This window comes from Danio rerio, chromosome 11, assembly GCF_052040795.2.
Source record: "Danio rerio strain M-AB ecotype USA chromosome 11, GRCz13ab, whole genome shotgun sequence".
In the NCBI taxonomy this organism is placed as follows: Eukaryota; Metazoa; Chordata; class Actinopteri; order Cypriniformes; family Danionidae; genus Danio; species Danio rerio.
This window is the reverse complement of record NC_141031.1, coordinates 29,545,387-29,565,661: the sequence shown is the minus strand read 5'-3', so window position 1 is coordinate 29,565,661 and position 20,275 is coordinate 29,545,387. Positions and strand designations below refer to the sequence as shown.

The 20,275-nt window shown below is 36.2% G+C and overlaps 1 protein-coding gene and 1 long non-coding RNA gene across 5 annotated transcripts in view; one reads left to right on the top strand and one right to left on the bottom strand.

The window, feature by feature from the left end:
- Nucleotides 1–277: 277 nt before the first annotated feature.
- LOC141376617 (uncharacterized) lies at nucleotides 278–19,144 on the bottom strand. Its single transcript, XR_015502671.1, has 3 exons — nucleotides 18,647–19,144; nucleotides 10,536–10,615; nucleotides 278–1,402 (listed from the first exon to the last, which is right to left on the bottom strand). It is a non-coding gene; the product is annotated as an uncharacterized LOC141376617 (long non-coding RNA).
- iqsec1b (IQ motif and Sec7 domain ArfGEF 1b) overlaps nucleotides 18,702–20,275 on the top strand; it is a 347,358-nt gene continuing 345,784 nt past the window's right edge. For all 4 annotated transcript variants that reach the window (XM_087273769.1, XM_087273761.1, XM_087273768.1 and 1 more), the window contains exon 1: nucleotides 18,702–19,156. In XM_087273769.1, the coding sequence (XP_087129895.1) occupies nucleotides 18,870–19,156 (287 nt within the window). In that variant the 5' untranslated portion in view covers nucleotides 18,702–18,869. The remainder of the gene's footprint in view (nucleotides 19,157–20,275) is intronic.

Here is a 20,275-nt window from a genome sequence, read left to right as displayed (position 1 = left end):
TTGGAATGGGAAATATACATCATATATATATGGGAGACCCCCCACTAGTTTGCCACTAGCAGCATATCTAATAAAGAGGATGGCGAGTGTTTAGTGCTTGAATTATTTGGTCTTCTTAAAACTGCACATTTAATTGTCATTTAATTACTGATTATCAATTTAAAAAGAATTCCTAAGACATCTAAATGGTTAATTTAATTTTGACTGTACAGCGATGGCTTCTGCATGATCCCATTATATAGTATGCTTTAATGTAATTTTTTTTTTTTTTTTTGCAGCACAGCAGGATGAGAATGAATCAGTGGGGGGTAAATTCTTTGTAGAGACACTGTTTTTCAACTTTGAAAATCAAGGCTGTCCATCACTGTGACTGAAATCAGGCCATTTAATAGGGTCTAAATTCAAAGAAGCAATCAGCATTTAATCTGAAACAATATGTGGTCAGGATATTATACCTGTTTTACATTTCATGTATAAATAGAGCAATTCTGGGTAAAATTCTTGTTACTTTACTTATTTATTTTTTATGGATGAAAGATTCTCTTTACAATAGTTCTGGCTTGTTAGTGGTTTGATTATTTTATTTGATACTTTTTATATATATTATGCTTTTGATGAACTGAAACATACACTCACCGGCCACTTTTTTAGGGACAACTGCTTGTTATGACAAATCTTTAATCAGCTAATCACATTGCAGCAACTCAATGCATTTAGGCATGTAGACATGGTCAAGACGATCTGTTCCAGATCAAACCGAGCATCAGAATGGGAAAGAAAGGGGATTTAAGTGACTTTGAAAGTGGCATGGTTGTTAGTGCCACATGGGCTGGTCTGAGTATTTCAGAAACTGCTGATCTACTGGGATTTTCACGCATAACCATCTCTAGGGTTTATAGAGAATGGTCCGAAAAAGAGAAAATATCCAGTAAGCGTCAAATCTGTAGGAAAAAAGTTGCCTGGTCTGATGAGTCTGGACTTCTGCTGCTACATTCGGATGGGAGGGTCAGAATTTGGCGTCAACAACATGAAATCATGGATCCATCCTGCCTTGTATGAACAGTTCAGGCTGATGGTGGTAGTGTAATGGTGTGGGGGATATTTTCTTGGCACACTTTGGCCCATTAGTACTAATTGAGCATCGTTTCATAGCCACAGCCAACTGAGTATTGTTGCTGACCATGTCCATCCCTTTATGACCACAGTGTGCCCATCTTTAGATGGCTACTTGCAGTAGGATAACGCGTCCTGTCATAAAGCGCGAATCATCTCGGACTGGTTTCTTGAAAATGACAATGAGTTCACTGTCCTCAAATGGCCTCCACAGTCACTAGATTGTAATCCAATAGAGCACCTTTGGGATGTGGTGGAACGAGAGATTTGCATCATGCAGCCAAAAAAACTGCAGAGAACGAGAAATCACTTTATTCACAAACTCACTTTTTGTAGCTTTTACCTTTTTGTAGATTTAAAAGGTTAAACTTGAGATTGGTAACCCAATTTATAACATTTATGTTTTTAATGCCTCAATTCACGGCTGTATAAAATTCAAAACACATTAAAAAGCATTTACCGAAATGTTGTCAGGAGTAAATATCTCTAAATCATTTTTTACATACTGTAAATCCCCAATCTGCTTTCAAGTTTTAATTCAATATCTTCTCCTCATCTGTTTAATTGGAATCAGCATGTCATCTGATCACGCTTCAGTGTCACATATTTGCTCTTTTCTCAGGAAGATCGCTGTGCGTGTCACATCCCTTCTCCCTTTATTGTGTCTCTTGCTGTGTGCGCTGATGTTTGAGGTAATGTTGCATTTAAAAAGTTTCTTTTAAAAACTTGGCATGGCAATTTACCAGCTTTTAGTTTCACATTCTTGGTTTCGTTCGAGCTGATTGATGGTTACCTCATGGGGATTGTATAATGTCTCTTCAAGTAGACATACTGAGAATAATGAAGCCATTAACAGCGAGTCTTGTGCTGTTGTTAGAAGTCTTTCTGCAACCTGCAGTACCTGTACTATCATGTGCATAATATTGTAGTGATTGATATGCTCCCAAACAACACCAGCAGCAACTTTGCATTAAATAACCTGGATGCTGAAACAAACAAATGTGTAATGGCTTTAAAGTTCAGGAAAGGAGGAGGTGAGCGCTGAGCAATGAACCAATCATGTGATATTCACCAGCAGTTCATTAAAATAAACGATTTTACTTTACAATAAGGCTGTACATTAGTTAATGTTAGCTAATGTATTCACTAACATGAACAAGTAATGAACAATACATAAGAACCAGTATTTTATTTATCTTTGTTAAGATTAGATAATGGAAATAAAGTGGTTTATTGTTAGTTCATGTTAACTAACAGTACATTAACTAATGTTAACAAACATTAATTAAAATTTTAACAGTGCATTAGCTAATGTTGAACTGTGATTATTAAATGCTGGACAAGTATTGTTAATTCTTAGTTTATGTTAGTAAATACATTAACTAATGAAAACTTGTTGTAAAATGTGACCAAAACCGGTTATGCAAGAAAAAAAGGAGACAGAGGACAGTCACTATTCCGTCCTTAACCAGCTAAGAGACCCTTATTGCAGTCTCTGGCAACAGATCTGGATGCCCCTCAGTGGATGGCTTTTTTATATATCCCCCTGATGCCCACCGTTGGCTTTTATCGCCACAGACACTGGCCAGCATTCCTCAGCTTTACCTTCTCGGCAGACTGCAACAGACTTTGGCCTTCAGTGAACAGTGGCGACTCTTCCATCCCTTCACAGATGGCAACAGTCCCTCCATGATCTGGCAGACAGCAGCGAGTTTATCCATCTCTCCCCAAAAGCAAGCTCTTCCAGCACCAGCCTCGAGCATCCATGATGGCAGACTGTTCTATTATGCTCGTTGACATTGCAAATTTCCCCCCAAAGCAAGGACTGAGCAGAGTCTGCCCTCATGGATCCTCAAGGCCCGTGCTGGAAGAGCTTCTTGTTAGCGACAGATATACTCGTGATCGTCTCTCTGACAGATTCTCCTGCCTTAAGGGAATCGTCACCATTTTGTAAAGTTCAGGAAAAGGGGTGGATGGAAGTGCAGCCAGAGGGGAGAAAAAAAACAAACGAACAAAAAGTAAACATGAGCAAAACAGCAACATACATTTTAGACTCATGCCTTCCCTCATGTCTTTTTTGATATTCCAGAGCTGCTTTTTCAGGACCGGGGAGCAACGGGGCTTGCAGGTGTTGCTCATTACTGATCGTGTCACCTTCCTGGCTCTGTTCCCATGGCTCTTGACCCTGTCCCACTTGTCACACCATTAAACTCAATGTGTGTCTGGATAAGAACAGGACCACGCTGGTCAAATCTGAGGTCATGGTGGGATAAATCAGGGGTAACACTTTATAATAACTACACACTATCAATCATTTTTTAAGCATCATCAAATGGTTAATTCATCATTTGTTAAGCACCAACACTACATTAGTAGATATTAATAATAACATAGCGACAAATGCTATATTATTAGCATATGTATATTGTGCTTAATGAGTGTGTTTTCATACTTTATTAATGATACATTTTTCATCACTAAATTAAGTAATTCATTATTTACAATGCAGTTAATCAAGAGTAGTTGGAGTAAATATAAATTATTATTTTTTATTTATACCAGAGGTTTAAATAATTTTGGGCTTGACTCTATATATAATGTTAGTGGTTTTTAAGCTAATTTTTAATTCACACCTTTATAGTGAATCATTTGTCCTTTGTGCTCAGATAAAGATTCATTCAGTCTCAGAAAAATGTGCAAAGGCTCTCACTGAGGTAGAACCCTTAGACAAAGCTAGACATTGTTCACACCTATACAGTGCAGAGCTGTACCATAATATGTCATTTTTGTTATGCATTCGCAACAAACAAGGGCATTACTTGATCCCATGAAGGAGAATGGCGCTGTGGTCTTTAGGACTCCTGCAGAAATCTTGTTAATGGGTGAGATGAAGTATTCAACACTTATTATCATTGTAGTAAGAAGCAGAGTAAGGCTGAATGTTGTCAAAGTCAAACAAGACTGCCGAAGCATCTACTGATGAGAGACGAGTGCGACAAGCAGCGCAGCTTTAATTATGTCACTTTTATTATGTTTTATTAAGACACGGAACTGTTATTCACACTAAATACATTTTAAAGTACTGACTTAATGCTATTGAATTGTGAGTGTTGGTGCATGTTTGCACAGGACATGGTCAATCTCACTATTTAAAATGGCTTATTTCTCTGAATTTGAACATTCTTTAAAACACTTGGGATAACGTAATGTAAGTACATGACTCAGAAAAATGTATGAAAAAGTTCTAAAGGGTTTGGGAAGAGTTCACACTTGGTGGTTGATTAATTATAAAGCGTGCATGCTGTCCCGGGAGAGAGTCCTGAGCTCATAAGATCCTCGAGCCCAGGGCTCTCTCCTGTTTGCAGGGCGAGATGGGAGTTTGAGCTCAGGTAGCCCTCAAAAACTCCACTGTTGTTTATGGCTAAAGACAAATTAGGGATTGCTATGGATAGATATACTGCTGGCTAAGAGCTCATCTGTGGTGCCAATTTTGGTTTAGTCAATTCACTTATGTCGCATGTCTTTGGATGGTATGAGGAAACCAGGAAAGCTGGGGAAAACCAATGCAAGCTTGGAGAGAACATGTAAACTCCACACAGAAATGTGGGAAAGACTTAAACCAGTGACATTCTTGCTGTGAGGTAACGGTGCTAACCACTGAGCCGCTGTGCCGCCCTATCTAGGAAAAAGGGGGAGGAGTTAGGGTGGAAAGGGGGATTCTTTAAGGTGAAGATAACTGTGGTATGAAACTCTGGTTATTTATAGTGCCTTATCAATGGACTGATTGGTGAATCATGTTCTAATGCTAATGTGGGACCAGCCGTGGTCAATCATAAGCATGTGATCCTCTCGATCCTCTCCTCTCGTTCAAAATAGGTAAACTTCACTTAAAGTTACATATTAATACATAAAGACACATCAAGTTTATTGTTGACTGTTAGCAGGCTGTTGTTGAGTATTAATTAGTTTTATTTTGGAGGAATTGTCTTGCACCTTCATCAGTAGTGAATCCCCATTGTCATTTTGGCCAAATGAGCATGATAAATCAGTGTTACATTTCAGTGTTATGAGTAAGTTATTTGTTGTCGTTTTGATACCTAAATTGTAAATGTTAGTACCTTTTGGATGGGTATGTCTTTCGTCGAGCAAAAATGCTAAGTTATAAAACATATTCCTTTAAAGATTATCCTGTGATACCTTTTTAGCTTGGTTTGTTCCCAGTGTTACATAGTCGTGACTCGCACAAAACATTACATATTTCTATGAACATAGTTCATAAAAGTGCCCCCCAAAAATCTTGTCTCATTCAAAAGGTTTGCATATGAAATCTATTCCTTTTGTGAATGCAAGATTTAGATATTCAAAGCTGCAATTTAGTGTGATTACAGTAATTGCATCTGGGTGTCATTGAGTACAATGTTAAAAATGGCATCATCTCGAGTGCAGTGAAGGCAGAGCTGAAACAGCAATATAAGTTGAAGATAATAGTGATATATAGTTTTAAACAGAGTCAGCAAGACACAATGAGAACTGCTACTTAAAATTGAGACATATATCATTTGAAATGGAATTCAAAAAGGAAACATGACAGCATGAAAAGGTAATGTTTTGAGTGATTGTGTTGTAGCAAAACAAAGAGCAAACTAACTGGCTGCCTGGTGAAATTACTCACTCATCAGCAAAACATGCGGCTTGATCTTGGCACAGAAGCAGTGTTTGGGAATCTAATCACAATATAGGTCAAAAAGTAAATTATGGTGACAGTCAAAATCATACTGGCTCACCCTCATACTGTATTTGTTTTTAACAATCGATGAAAGTCGCTCGGTCCAAGATTGGCTTGGACCACACTCACTTTCATTGACTGACAAAGGTCTTTAAAATATGATAGAAGAAAGAAAATAATAAAACGTGAAGTTGAGTGAATTATGATTATTGGCTGAACAATTTGACATTTTATTTCATTTGCCTTACACTCAAAAAAAGTATATTTTTTTTACTTGTTCAAACTACTTATTTAAAATGCAATTGTGCATAATTGTGGTCTTGTTCTAATCCACTGCATTTTTTACAGTGTAATTTCACTTAATTGTTATGTGAATGCACTTATTTTGTTTGTTTGTTAGTAAATTAAGTTACCAATGCATACTTAATGCATAAATGAGCTATTCAATTGATCAGTGAGGTATTGTCATGGCCGAGAACGAACTAGTTCACAAAATAAAATTGCATTTTGTGGGTAGAACAGTGCATTGCAAGAGACTAAAAATTATATCAGATGAAAATATATATTTTAACTGTACCACTACTTTACTTTAAAAATAAATAAATACTTTACTTTCTAAACAGCTAAACAATTATGTAAAAAAGTTATTGGAAACTCCCCAGCACTATTTGGGAGATACAACCAATGCAAAAAGTGGCTAATTCGTATTTGTATTCGTACATTTTAGTATGAATTGCTCAATTCAGGTTCATTGGAAATATATGACCAGATTGGTCAGCTTGTCGTCATGCATAATATATCAGTTTGATATCAAATAACCCACCCACCCCCTTCCCTAAACCCAACCGATAGTTTTTTCAAAAGCAGACTAGAAGGAAAAAGCCATCATGGTGGCCTGATTTTACCACGGTATCACACAGATGTTTAGGGGGATTTATTTTGCTTGATTTCTTAGCCAGATTCGAACCCTGGTATGCTCTGCTTCACCTTCCATGCCTGGCACTGTCTGTGGTGAGCTACCACTCAATCAGTTATGCCAGTAAAGCGGTCCATATGGAGGTAAGCAGTCAGGGGTACCACCACATGGCGATCGTTTTAAATACAAAATGTACCCCGGGGCACATATTTCTTGGTTCTCAAAAGTTTAGGGTTTAGGGGTAGGCTTTGGGAGCACACCTCATTTTTAAAATCGTATGATTTTTTTCTAAAGAATGAATTCCTTTGTAGAAATTATCCACCTTTCGGACAATATATAAAAATAATTAGATTTTCTCATGAGATTGGGCTGATACAACCAGAGATTTTCATTACATAGCTGACAGGAAGAAAGCCATCGCTACCAAAAAAGCAAACTGTACCCTTTTAATGCTCAAAAAAGGGTCCCCACATTCTTCACACCCTCAAAGTATGTTTAAGAGTGCAAGAGTTGAACGACAGTCAGCATCTTCTCTCTGACCTCGTTCAGATAAGAAATTGGCTTTGCCTTTGCTGAGTGGAAGCCGAGAAGTGAAGCTTGTCCAGGTTTTCCTTCACAGAAAAGGACAAAATGTCACAGGTCGCAATAACTCGACTCTCACTCTCACAGCATCTCAGTTCCTGGTCAGAGTCTGCTGGCAGATTGATAAACTAATATGACATTTCTCTGCTACAGATATAAACCAGCTGTGTCTGATATCTAAAGGTGTTATCATGTCTCCAAATGTTTAAACTGTAATACAGAAGAAAAGGTGTAAAACTAGTAGTGGAAGGTGTTCAATCTAGATGTTATTTTAGGGGCCCTGATATATATATATATATATATATATATATATATATATATATATATATATATATATATATATATATATATATATATATATATATATATATATATATATATATATATATATATATATATATATAAAATGTAAATAAAAGTGTTCTTTCAATGGTTTTGTTTGAATCATTTCAAGGCCTTAAAAGCCACTGTGCAATCTCAATGCTTGAATCCTGTCTAATACAAAAGTAGTGAAGATATTGCTGTTTTTGTAGAGGGCACAGATTAATGCTGCTTTTTCATTCATTCATTCATTTATTTATTTATTTATTTATTCATTTACATAATTTTAGTTCATTATTAAACAGTATATTTTACAATATATTGACAAAGCACGAAAGAATGAAGGTAAATAAAGGTGTGTGTTTGTGTGTTTTAAAGTGTGTACGTACTTGCATAGTGTGAGATGGGTAAAAAAGAAATCTATTGGCTTTTGTTTTGCTGCCGTCTTTTTCGCACACAACAAAATAGATAGCTATTGTTTAAAACAAGGTACAAAATAAGTAGACGCTCTTTAAATCAGCTAAACTCAATTGAGACATTTGGCAAAAGGCCTAAACCAGGGGAACTCTAGGCCCAAACCAAGTTCCTTCACCATTCCAACTGAGTTTGGTCTTCCGAGGTAATCTAGGAACACGCTCAGTGCTGCTGCAAATACTTTGCAAACGCCTGTCCTGCTTATTAACTTGTTTTGAAACACTTCACTTCAAAGGTTATTTGGACTTCTATTTTATCTAGATATCTGACCAACAAAAATATATTAAAATTAAGATACAAATTATACCAAACTAAATTTGTTTCATTTTCCAGAGATGGGTTGCGGCTGAAAGGGCATCCGCTGCGTAAAAAAACTTGCTGGATAAGTTGGCGGTTCATTCCGCTGTGGCGACCCCGGATTAATGAATATGAATAATGAATTAATAAATTTGTTTCAAAAAGATTTTTTTTTTAAGAAAAACATCTGAATTATATTTTTATTTGAGCCCGTCCACTTCTCAACTGTGTGGGTGGATAATTTGTTTCATTCAGTGTAAAAGTAAGAATTAAATCCCTTTAATTGTTTTATCACAAACCTTTATCATATATTTGCACATTTTGTAATATGTCATAATTTGAAAGATTACATCTAGAGCTTCTGAATTTTCCTCAGTGCTGATGTACTTTCATTTTCTCCATCTTACTCGAAGTTCAGGTGAGGGAGTGTTTAAGCAACCTTGGCAGGAAAATATATTAGATTTTAAAGAAAATATCCTAATATTACAAAGGAAACATAAGTTTGATCCTATTGATTTCGTAATGAATGCCCTTAAATAATGTAGCTTTTGACAGCCAGAATCAGTGTTTCTTAAAATTAAAAATAAGAATAAGGGATGATGGGGAGGGGCGGTGCTAAAATCCTTAATATACTTAAGGATAATTATATACTAATTGATTAATAATATACTTAATATACAGTCAAAATATATTATTATGATAAAAATAAGTAGGATGTAAAAGGGAATTATTATATGTATGTTGAAAGAAACAGTACAGCTTTCTGGAATTTTCCACATTTTTAAGTATAGTATACCCAAATATGGAAATTTACTCACTATTTACTCAACATCAAGTGATCTCAAACCTTGATCCAAACAATAAAGAATATATTTTGAAGAAATCATTAACCACTGACTTTCATAGTAAGAAAAACAAGTACTACTGAACAGGTTTGGAGACAACGCTGAGTAAATGATTATAGTATTTTCAGTTTTGGGTAAATACGTTTAAATAAATAACAATCAACTGCAGAATGACGTTTATAAAACAATATATTACTTAACATGTTCTTAGATTTATCTCAGTAAACCCATTCAGTATGCAAAACACATTGGTCAGAAGAAAAACTAATAAATACTAAAGATTTTGATATGTGCACTGTTCATATTCCACTGAAGTCTGCTCACCCTTCCAATGAAATTCACATTAAAAAGTCTAGAGATCTGTATGAGACCTAGGCAGGGGGAAAGACATGAATAAACATGTCCAACCAGGATCTGCTTCTTGTTCACTAGAGAGGTCACTATAGGGCCACTGAGGCACAAAGGGCCTTGCGATGGGTAGATGTAGCTGGTTTCCGTGGAAACAGGACCTTACGGTTCCTCTTAATGATTGTTAATAAAACGTTGAGTATACACTATACATCATTTTTAATTTTGTCTATACCTACAGGTTCTCAACCTTAATTGATTTGTGAGAGTGTTTGTGCATAACAACAGATGGGCAGTGCGAAAGTAAATGCATTGCAGAAGGATTGCCAATGTCTAGATGTGGCCAGGAGGAGAATATAGCATGTACTGCAAAGCCTTTTTCTATTAGCAATTCAGATGTGAGTTACATTGTAAATTCTCTTTTGTGCAATACATGTTTTCTGCAACTTAAAAAAATGGTTATATATAATTGAAGGGACATGTTTCAAGATGATTTGAGTTCCCCAAAACAAAGTGAATCTCATCAGTAGATTTCTAGATTTCACATCAAATGAGCCTTCACCCAAGATGCTGCTAGAGAATTCAATGCACATAAAAAGGCAGAGACTGCAGGAACATGCTAATGTGCCAACAGGATTGATGCGAGCCTGTTATGCGAGTCTGACAGCTGTTTAGGCAGGTTGCTGTGGAGTAATAGACTAAGTGAGGGTTCAATTAGGCCATAAACAACACAGAGAAACCTAAAGTCAACACGACGGCATTCACATCACATTTCACTCCTGTAATTTGACGTATTTTGAAACGAAATGGGAAAATATGTAGGAAGGGGCTTGATTTTTATTCATCAGGCATTGATTGGGTCATGAAAAGAGGCATTAGAAGAATGGACCATTGCAAAGAAGGTCTAATTTACCTGGAGATCTATTCAATAGCATGCCACTTCTTCCCTATAGCGGTTGCTTGGCTAATGCGTTCACTACATGAAAACATGACCTGGATAAAGACAGAATAAAAAAAACAGAGGAAACATTAATACTGTTATAATGTTTTCTAAGAAAAATATCTGAAGTAAAAAAAATATATATATGTTTTATAAATATTTTATATATAATATAAATATAACTATAAAATATATATTCTACATGTGTTATTATTATATTTATTATTACCCATTCATTATAAGATTCTTTTTAGATAATAGTTTGCTTTACAGTCACAGCTAAATTTGGCCACTTAATCGCTATATGATGTGTGATTGTAGGGGGATGGAGACATTTGTCAAATAAAAGAAAAATTGAAAAATTAATTTTGTTTTCGACTTAGTCCCTTTATTCATCAGGGGTCGCCACAGCGGAATGAACCGCCAACTTATCCAGCATATGTTTTACGCAGCAGATGCTCTTCCAGGTGCAACCCTTCACTCAGAAACACCCATACACTTCCATTCACACTCATTCACTACGGACAATTTAGCTTACCCAATTCACCTATACCGCATGTCTGTGGACTTGTGGGGGAAACCGGAGCACCCGGAGGAAACCCACTCCATCACGGGCAGAACATGCAAACTCCAGACAGAAAATGACAATCACTGATAGATGGAGATTTGGCTGTGGGGAATAAAGGGTTAAAATTCATCCAACCTAGTGCTGTGTTTGCTCCCATCATTCTTCTGATGATTGATACATACTTTGCCAAGCGGGATTCGCTGACCGTTTGCTATTGAAGGAAAGAGCAGGAGAGACTATTATGTAACGGACTTTGTCAGACTTTGACAGGGACTTTATCAGTAACTGTTACAGTTCATATGGACCAGTTTCTTCTTCCTCCAAATTATAATATGTAAGTGTAACTAAAATTGTTGCCTCGTTTTGTGTAGTTTGCAAACTATGTGTTTAATTGTAAAAGTTGTAATCGCCCTGCGCGGCTTGTAATCACTTATCTATTATGGATCAGTGCTTGTACTGTATCTCTCAGGTTAAGTCTTTATGGGTTATTCACATATTGCGTCCACAACCACGTTGAAAACGCAACGCGTGCTTCTTCCTTTACCGATTTAAATGCGTTTCTGAACTTGCAATCCTCTGCCGTTTGTCATTACTTTAGCCACCATCAGCTGTTCATACATGTGTGGTGCTACATTTTCAAAATAATTTAACTTTTGCCACTGTGTGGATTAATACTGAACATGTATCATTGTTATTACTTGAGGTTAGGTTTAGGAGTAGAGGAATATGCTGGTGTTTAACTGCATTGATTTATTGCATTCTTGCATTGCGCTCTCACATACTTTCTGCTACTTCATAGCCGAGGTGGGCATTTATCTTGCGCTGAAGGCAGTCGGCTAATCACAACAGAGTCATCGGTCCAATCAACACAGATTAGCTTCGGGCTAAGGAGGGGTTTAGGAACAAATGGATCGCTGAACAAATCATATGGAAGACGTTGTGATATTTAGGTAAAAATAAATGCATATTATAAGTCAATGGAAGTGTTTTTGTTGGCGACTCCTAAAACCAAAATATGACCTTTTATAATGCAAAATAGGGGCTCTTTAATTACTGGATACAATATATCTAAAATCAACAAAATAATTAATATATCATGTCTAGGATTTGCTAAAAGAGAGAGAAAAAATTATTTCATTTTATTCGTTCTATTGTTTACATGTTAATTTCCTAACTTAATTGAGCGTAGCATGTACCAGTTAGTGACCATGGCTGTCTATTGTGTGTACATGTTCATTGTTCATTTTTTTCATTTAGCTCCTGTGTATTTATATCCCAGTTTATTTCAATTCCTTTATTTATTGTTGTGCATGTTATGCTGTCTTGATATAATATGTCCCTAAATTCATGGTCTCATTATTAAAAGCTATGGAATTGTTTTACTGGAGTTTTTGTAGGGAAAATAATACTGCTATTGGATTCATATTTCATCTCAGTCATTCATTCATTTTCTTATTGGTTTAGTCCCTTTATTAATCCGGGGTCGCCACAGCGGAATGAACCGCCAACTTATTCAGCAAGTTTTTTTCGCAGCGGATGCCCTTCCAGCCGCAATCCATTTCTGGGAAACATCCACACACACATTCACAAACACACTCATACACTACGGACAATTTAGCCTACCCAATTCACCTGTACCGCATGTTTGAACTGTGGGGGAAACCGGAGCACCCAGAGGAAACCCACGCGAACACGGAAAACATGCAAACTCCACACGGAAACGCCGAGGCTCGAACCAGCAACCCAGCGACCTTCTTGCTGTGAGGCGACAGCACTGCCTACTGCACCACTGCTTCGCCTCATACAGTATTTCATTAATGACACTAATATATAAATTACATTCATTTAAAAACATGCACCAATAAACTGTGCACAATATAAGATTAATCATGGTTTCACTGACCTTTAGGCAATAGCAATTTTCACATTTGAACATGTATTGAAGAACCAGCACTGGTGTAGAAAACTTTTATCTTTTACTCCACAGACGTACAATGGCAGTAAATATTTTAATGTGCGGTGCAAAAAAAAAAAAAGAGTCAAACATGACTGACAGACAAGCAGTTTTCCCTGGCAATGTCATGAGGACTTTCTGAAGTGCTTTGTCAGTCTCACAAAGGAGCACCTACTGCATTTTCTTTCTGTTGTCCCATATCAGTATGCCCTATAGACACTGCACTTTTAAAATGCCATTGTGAATGTAAAAATGCCCGCCATAACTTGGAAAATCAATGCAGTTTCAATACGAGGTGCAGTAAAAAAAACAAAGCAGTATGCCATTAAGGTGATTATTCTGCGCCCTGGATCACCACTTGCATAAATCTAGAGAAAATGTTTGGGATTTCGTTAATTTAAAAACAACATTGTGATGGAAAATGCAGCCTTGATGGACGTCAGATCTGTAAAAGCTTTTTGAAGATGATTGGATGTAATGATATGCGGTGCTGTTGAAATTGTGGCAGATCTAGTCTCTTATCAAATGGAATTTAAGCTATAAGTTATTCTGTAGGCACAAAACAAGTGCACTTATATGACGCTATTGTAAATGTTCATCCATCTGAGTGTCAGGATAATGAAATGTTTATGAACGAGGACTCAAGATGAGTTTAAATTACTCAAAGAACCGAGGAAGATGACGAGGAGTAAAGGAGAGAGATGGAAGGGTTTAGACGATTGCTTCCCTTCAGGCTACAGTCTGTTTGGAATCAGACGGAGGAAAATTCACTCAAAACATCAGACATTGAGATGCAGTACTCAGTGTTGCCTCTCAGTGATCGTAACAACAGCACAAAAGCAAGAAAGCAGAATAATTCTGGGTTTGAAATGAAATTGCTTGACATTTTAGACATTCCTTGCTTTCACTATGCTGCAAATAACATAAAAAAGGACCCCGAAAGAGTCTGAGTCACAATTTTCATTATAGAATATGCAGATTTAAAGAAGAGCTGCTTTTCCTTGCAAACCAAGCTGTTCTCGATAATTTGAAAATAGTTTGTGTCAGTAATTATGTGGTTGTAAATAGCTTTCTTTCTTTCTTTCTGCACTCGCAGAACATGCAAAAAAAAAGCAGTTGTCTCCCCTCTGACAATGTTTTGCATAAAGTCTTCCACAAAGGCATATTTTAGTCTACTAATTGAAAATCTCTTTAAAAATTGTTCTCAAAAAGCCATTTTTTTAATATCAGAGTGGAATGAGTCATCACACTTTTCTTACAATTTATTGTGCATTTATTGCAGTTCCATTTGGTGCAGGACAATTTGGTTTGGTTCTAAGTTGTCTCCATCGATGCTCATTGATATGGGCAATAGCACTTTATAAACTTACGTAAGACTATCAATTGATGCAAAGGAATTGGACAGCTAAATATATTCATCTTTTAAAGGGTTCGTTCACCTAAAAATGAAAATCAGCTGTTCGTTTACCCTCAGGCCATTCAAAATGGAGATAGGAGATTTTTTTTTAAAGAAAGAACATTAAAGATTTTTTTTTTGCTGAAACAGTGGTTTTTGGTGATTCAGAAAATGTAAGTGAATAGATGCCAGTACAAAACTTAAAATGAAAACATACAGTTGAAGTCTGAATTATTAGACCCCCTGTTTATTTTTTCCCTTAATTTCTGTTAAACAGAGAGATTTTACACCCCACAATACCCCTATCCAAAATAACAAGTATATTCTTCATAGGAACAAATCCATTTCATGAGGAATGGTTACATAAAATTATTTGGTCAGAAACACACATAATGGATGGCAGGGGCAATATTCTAGATTATAATACTTTCACTTTAAGACATGGATTTGCTTGCAATCCAAAGCAGTTTTTCACTGTTACTAATGCAATACCCTCAGGTGTTAAAGAAAAGTTTCCTATCTTATTCGAAAATTACTAAACTCCTTACCCTATTGTAAATTTTTGAGATTGAAATTGATAATGAACTTTGCACTAATAAACATTTAATTCAAATTATTATCCAATCTTGCTTCCCCTTTCAAGTATTAAGAAATAAATTATTTCATTCGTTGGATGAAAATACTGTTAAACATTTTAGAACGACGTTTCTAGTATTTAAATTCTCCCCAAGGCAAAAGAAGTACAATTTAAAATTGAAGACACAGAACATTTATATTTTCGTCGTTTTGGAAAAAAAGTGCAAGACTGTTTGATAATAAACAATTTGGATACTTATGGTTTGACTTTTACAGGATGTCCTATATGGAATTACTAAAAATTGTTTTGTTTTGCACGATTTACTAAATATTATCATTGTATTAACCAAATATTGTATTTATAAATGGAGATATTTTAAAACCCCTCTACTACATAGTGTCTTTATAAAAGAACTTAAAATCTTGTCGGATACCCTGGCTAAAATAAAAACAAAAAGTGCCTTAAAAATGTTTAATTTATTTGTATCATATAACTTGCCTTAGCCGATATCTGTTTTATATTTATTTCCTTTTTATGCTTTTTTGTCACTTTTAATTTTATTTTAGTTTGGATAATTTTTGTAATTTATATTTTTTGTATTTTTGTATATTAGTTTGTGTTGAGCCTTCCATGTGTGATACATAATTTGTAAAGTTGAATGTAATTTAGTTTTTTTGTTTTTTTTTTGTATTTCCAATAAAAAAAATTATAAAATGAAAATAAAAAAGACAGTAAATAATATTTGACTAAATTTTTCAAGACACTTCTAAACAGCTTAAAGTGACATTTAAAGGCGTAACTCGGTTAATTAGGTTAACTAGCAGGTTAGGGTAATTATGCAAGCTATTGTTGTATAATGATGATTTGGTCTGAAGACTATTGAAAAAATATGTAGCTTAAAGGGGGAAATAATTTTGACCTTAAAATGCTTTAAAAAAAATAAAACAGTTTTTATTCCAGCCAAAATAAAACAAATAGACTTTCTCCAGAAGAAAAAAATATTATCAGACATACTATGAAAATTTCCTTCCTCTGTTAAACATTCTTTGGCAAATAATTAAGAAAGGAAAAAAATTAATATAAAAGGGTGGGCTAATAATTCAGATTTTAACTGTATGTCTCCTCAATATACATTGAGGTCTTATGAAGCAAAGCTATCAGTCTGTACAAGAAACTAAACATTATGTACAACATCATTACCTTTAATCCACCGCCTTGGCAGACAGTCCTTAGAGAGTTCACAACAATCTGGCTTGGGACCATTTGACATGGTTGTGGATTAAAGGTATTAATACTGAAAATAATGTTCACTTTCCTGCACAGACTGATGGTTTATCCTCCTCTCAAAGTGGCAATGGCTATTAACTTGCATTTTATAAATCACCAAGAACAAGCCGAATAAAAAAGTCACCTACATTTTGGATGGCCCATGGGTGAGTAATGTAAATTAACATAAAATGTTCAGTTTAGGGAGATCTATGCCTTTAATTACTGTGTTTCACAAAGGAGGTTGCCCATAATGAGAACAAAGAAGAATTTTCTGTTGTGTTTACAACATATGCCCTTCCCTGTCCTATTTCCAAACCACAACATAATCTGCAAAAAAGACGAGAGACAATCTTGGTTTTTAAATAAGGGCTAAAAGTAAGTTTAAAAAAGGAATCAGGTGAAGACAAAGGCTTCTAAAAATACTTTAGATTTTTTTTGAGGAAGGCAGACTCTTGTACAGTAAATCTCAACCCATCCTTGTCATCATTGCAGAGGCTTTGATGAAGACAGTGTCTTTGTGATCACAGAGGATAAAATGTGAATTATGCACATTATCTAGTGTCTTTACCTCATTAGCAGCACAATGCACAGGTACCTGAGCACCAAACAGCATATGCCTCAGCACTGACTGTCAAGACAATAGGGAAGATAAACACTTCCCCTAATCACTTTTTTCTTCTTTTTTTGGCAGCTTGCGTATGCTATGCATTCTGTTGGACATGTGCTATAATTAGATCCCCAGCCGTTTTTTTTATGTGACAAATGCAATTTTTCATTGTCATTTGAAACATTGATGGTGGAATATAACTGTTTCTTAATCCTGAGAAATATTTAACCACATACATAATGAGTTATACAACACAATCAACAAATTGAAATAAATAAATCAAGTTATGGCTTCCTTATTCCATTGCACCAACTGGCAGAAAAATCCATCTTAAATCCTCAATTCCTTTCTGTTTTTGCTGGGGACAACCACAAGAGGGCACTCAGTAGGACTGAGACACAGGGGGGCTGTTGGTGTAAATGTACATGCAGTTATATTTTATTCCTATTTACTTTTAATAAGGAAATATACTTTTAATATTACTTTGTAATAGGAAAATCCAGAGGTATTGATAATGAATCGATATGGCTTAATACATACAAAATGTTCAATGAATTGATCACTAAACGATAATCCAAGGATGACCAGCAAAAGCATGCATAAAATTGTTAATAAGCTACAACTGGGACAAGCTACAGTGAAAAACATGATTTAACTCTCTGTGAACCAGTGGAAATTGGGTGTAGTATAAATATAACTCCCCTTTAAGCTTCCTTATTCTGTAAAAATAGTGGTTTGGATACTATGTGTTGTACACCTGTTGAAAAGGCTGAGATGAGGCAATTTGCATTCATGAGATCCCCCTGGTGTCCTATTTATTATGATTTGTTCAGTACAATGTTCTTAAATCAGTCTGAAATTGTTTAAATTGTTCTTTCAGCCTGACAGGCTGGAATTCTCTTAAAATTTCTTAAAACCTGCCAGCAAACAAGCCGAACCAGGTTTAGAGATCATTTCAAGCAAAACATTTACCAAAAATAGAATAGGGTTTTATTGTAGGAAAAACTGAGTTATTTTTTATCACATGGATGATCATTTATACAACCAGTTGTACTACAAATGACATGGTTAAACTATTCATTCATTTTCTTTTCGGCTTAGTCCCTTTATTAATCAAGGGTCCCCACAGCGGAATGAACCGCCAATTTATCCAGCATATGTTTTAGACAGCAGATCCAGCTGCAACCCAACACTGAAAAACACGATTAAACTATAGATTTGCAAAACCATGGTTAATCTGTGGTTACCATGATTTTACTACAATACATATACAACCACATTTGTACTACAAAGACATGGTTACACTTTAGATTAGCAAAACCATGGTTAATTTGTGGTTATCATGACTTAACTATATATATATATATATATATATATATATATATATATATATATATATATATATATATATATATATGTGTGTGTGTGTGTGTGTGTGTGTGTGTGTGTATTATTTGTAGTATAACATCTTCTAATTTTAAAAGGGAAAGATATTTTTAGCTGGTCGAATGGGAAGAACAACTTGGCCAAGCTAGTTAGGGCTCCTAAAGTCAACATACCACTGCTGTTTTAATTCAGCAGCTGGGAGACCTGCTTGATCACCAATCCAGTCTAATTACCCAAAATAAAGCAAACAAAGCTTTTATGTTTATGCTTTTAACTTGCATAAACATGTACCATGCTATCACTACTAGCGCGGTAAACACAGCTTACCTTCACAGTCCTCCCACTGAAGGGTTAAACGGATTTAGCATCCACGGAGCGGGTTAGTTATTGTGGCGCAGCGCAGAGCCTCTGGACGGCGCGCTGCAGCGGACGAGCGCTCGAGCGCAACTTCAGTACTCAGTGCTGAGCGCCGACAGCAGTCAGCAGTACCAGCAAACATAAACAATGGCGGAGCGGCTGTAAACCCAGCTCAGCGGATCAAATTTGCCCCATGGACGGGCATTTCGCCTACATCGACATGGAAAACCCGACCGAAAACCCCAGCAAGGCGGCGGAGTACCTGAAAGAGCTGAATAAAATCATCGAAACCCAACAGGAGTTGCTGGAGAAGCAGAAGAATAGGATTGAAGAGCTCGAACAGCAAGTGTGTGATCTTTGTCAAGAAAACGCGTGCTTGAAGGATCAGCACCAGAGGCACCTGGCCACCTGCAGACTGCAACAACAGGGCAACAGTCACCCCACGCTGGGTGCCATAAAGGAGAATGTGATCCAAGAAAAGTAAGAGTCCCACTTTTTTGCGAAGCTGTCACTGCTTGTTTCGTTTCACGTTTGGACTGTGCATGAATGGAATATCTAAGCAGGCTTGTTGTTGTATTCATGGTGTTCTTTAAAAGACTAGTTACGATCGGGAGTGTTTATTTGTGGGTCTCAATGACAATAAACAGACTCGGTTAGCGGGACAGCTTTGGGTGTCTGTAAATGCCAACACTCAAATGTCAAGAGGCGCGTTATTTTTAAAAAATGCCTTTCTCTATTAAAGTGAACATATTTATGAAGAGCACAGTATCTCACGTTCACAGTCTGAGAGAAAATATGCGCTTAAAGCATTTTTGATTGATACACCGATCAAGATGCTGCCTAGGTAGGCAGCTGCTCGCATGGACACACACCCCATGTCGACAGCGTTCAATTTTGACAGGACTGAAATGGGCTTTAGACACTTGAAATTGTCCACCAGGCGTCATTCTCTAATACTGGGCTTAATCTTATTCTGTGTTTCATGGTGGTGTTGTTCATACTTTATCTGTGGTTTGTAATTAATCCTGGCTTGTCAGATTTAGAGATTTCAGACTGTACGTTTGTAAGCACTGGTTAATGTGCTGATTTTGCTTGGTTGTAAGCTAGATAACGTTGATTGGACAAAAGCAGGAAACGATTTATTTTAACAGCGTCGTGTCCATCTGTGGAAATGCTGTCAAGTAGATATAGCGGTTGGATTTAGTCGTAAAATATACATCAACTGTACTGTACAGTCTCTCTTCATTACTTCAGCTTGCACCTTACACTTCGCGTTTGACCTTTAACCCTTTCCCTCAGGTGTGAAGACTGAACAATAGCACGTGAAAGTCCTAGGAACTGTCAGAAGCTCACGAATATCTAATGAGGCAAGCCCTGATTGGCTTGCTTGTTGATAAAGTACTTAACGCAAAATTGTCTGGAGAATAAGGGCTTTGTAACCCAGGGGAGTCGGGGTGTCCCAGGTTAAAAATGCATTACAAATGCAAGAGGTGGGGATTGTCTTCAGAAGCATTTTTTTGTACTGGTTGAAAGTCTCTTCACATTCCAATAGTAATCATTAAAGTAAAGGATCTAAATGCATTTGTATGCATTTATTTG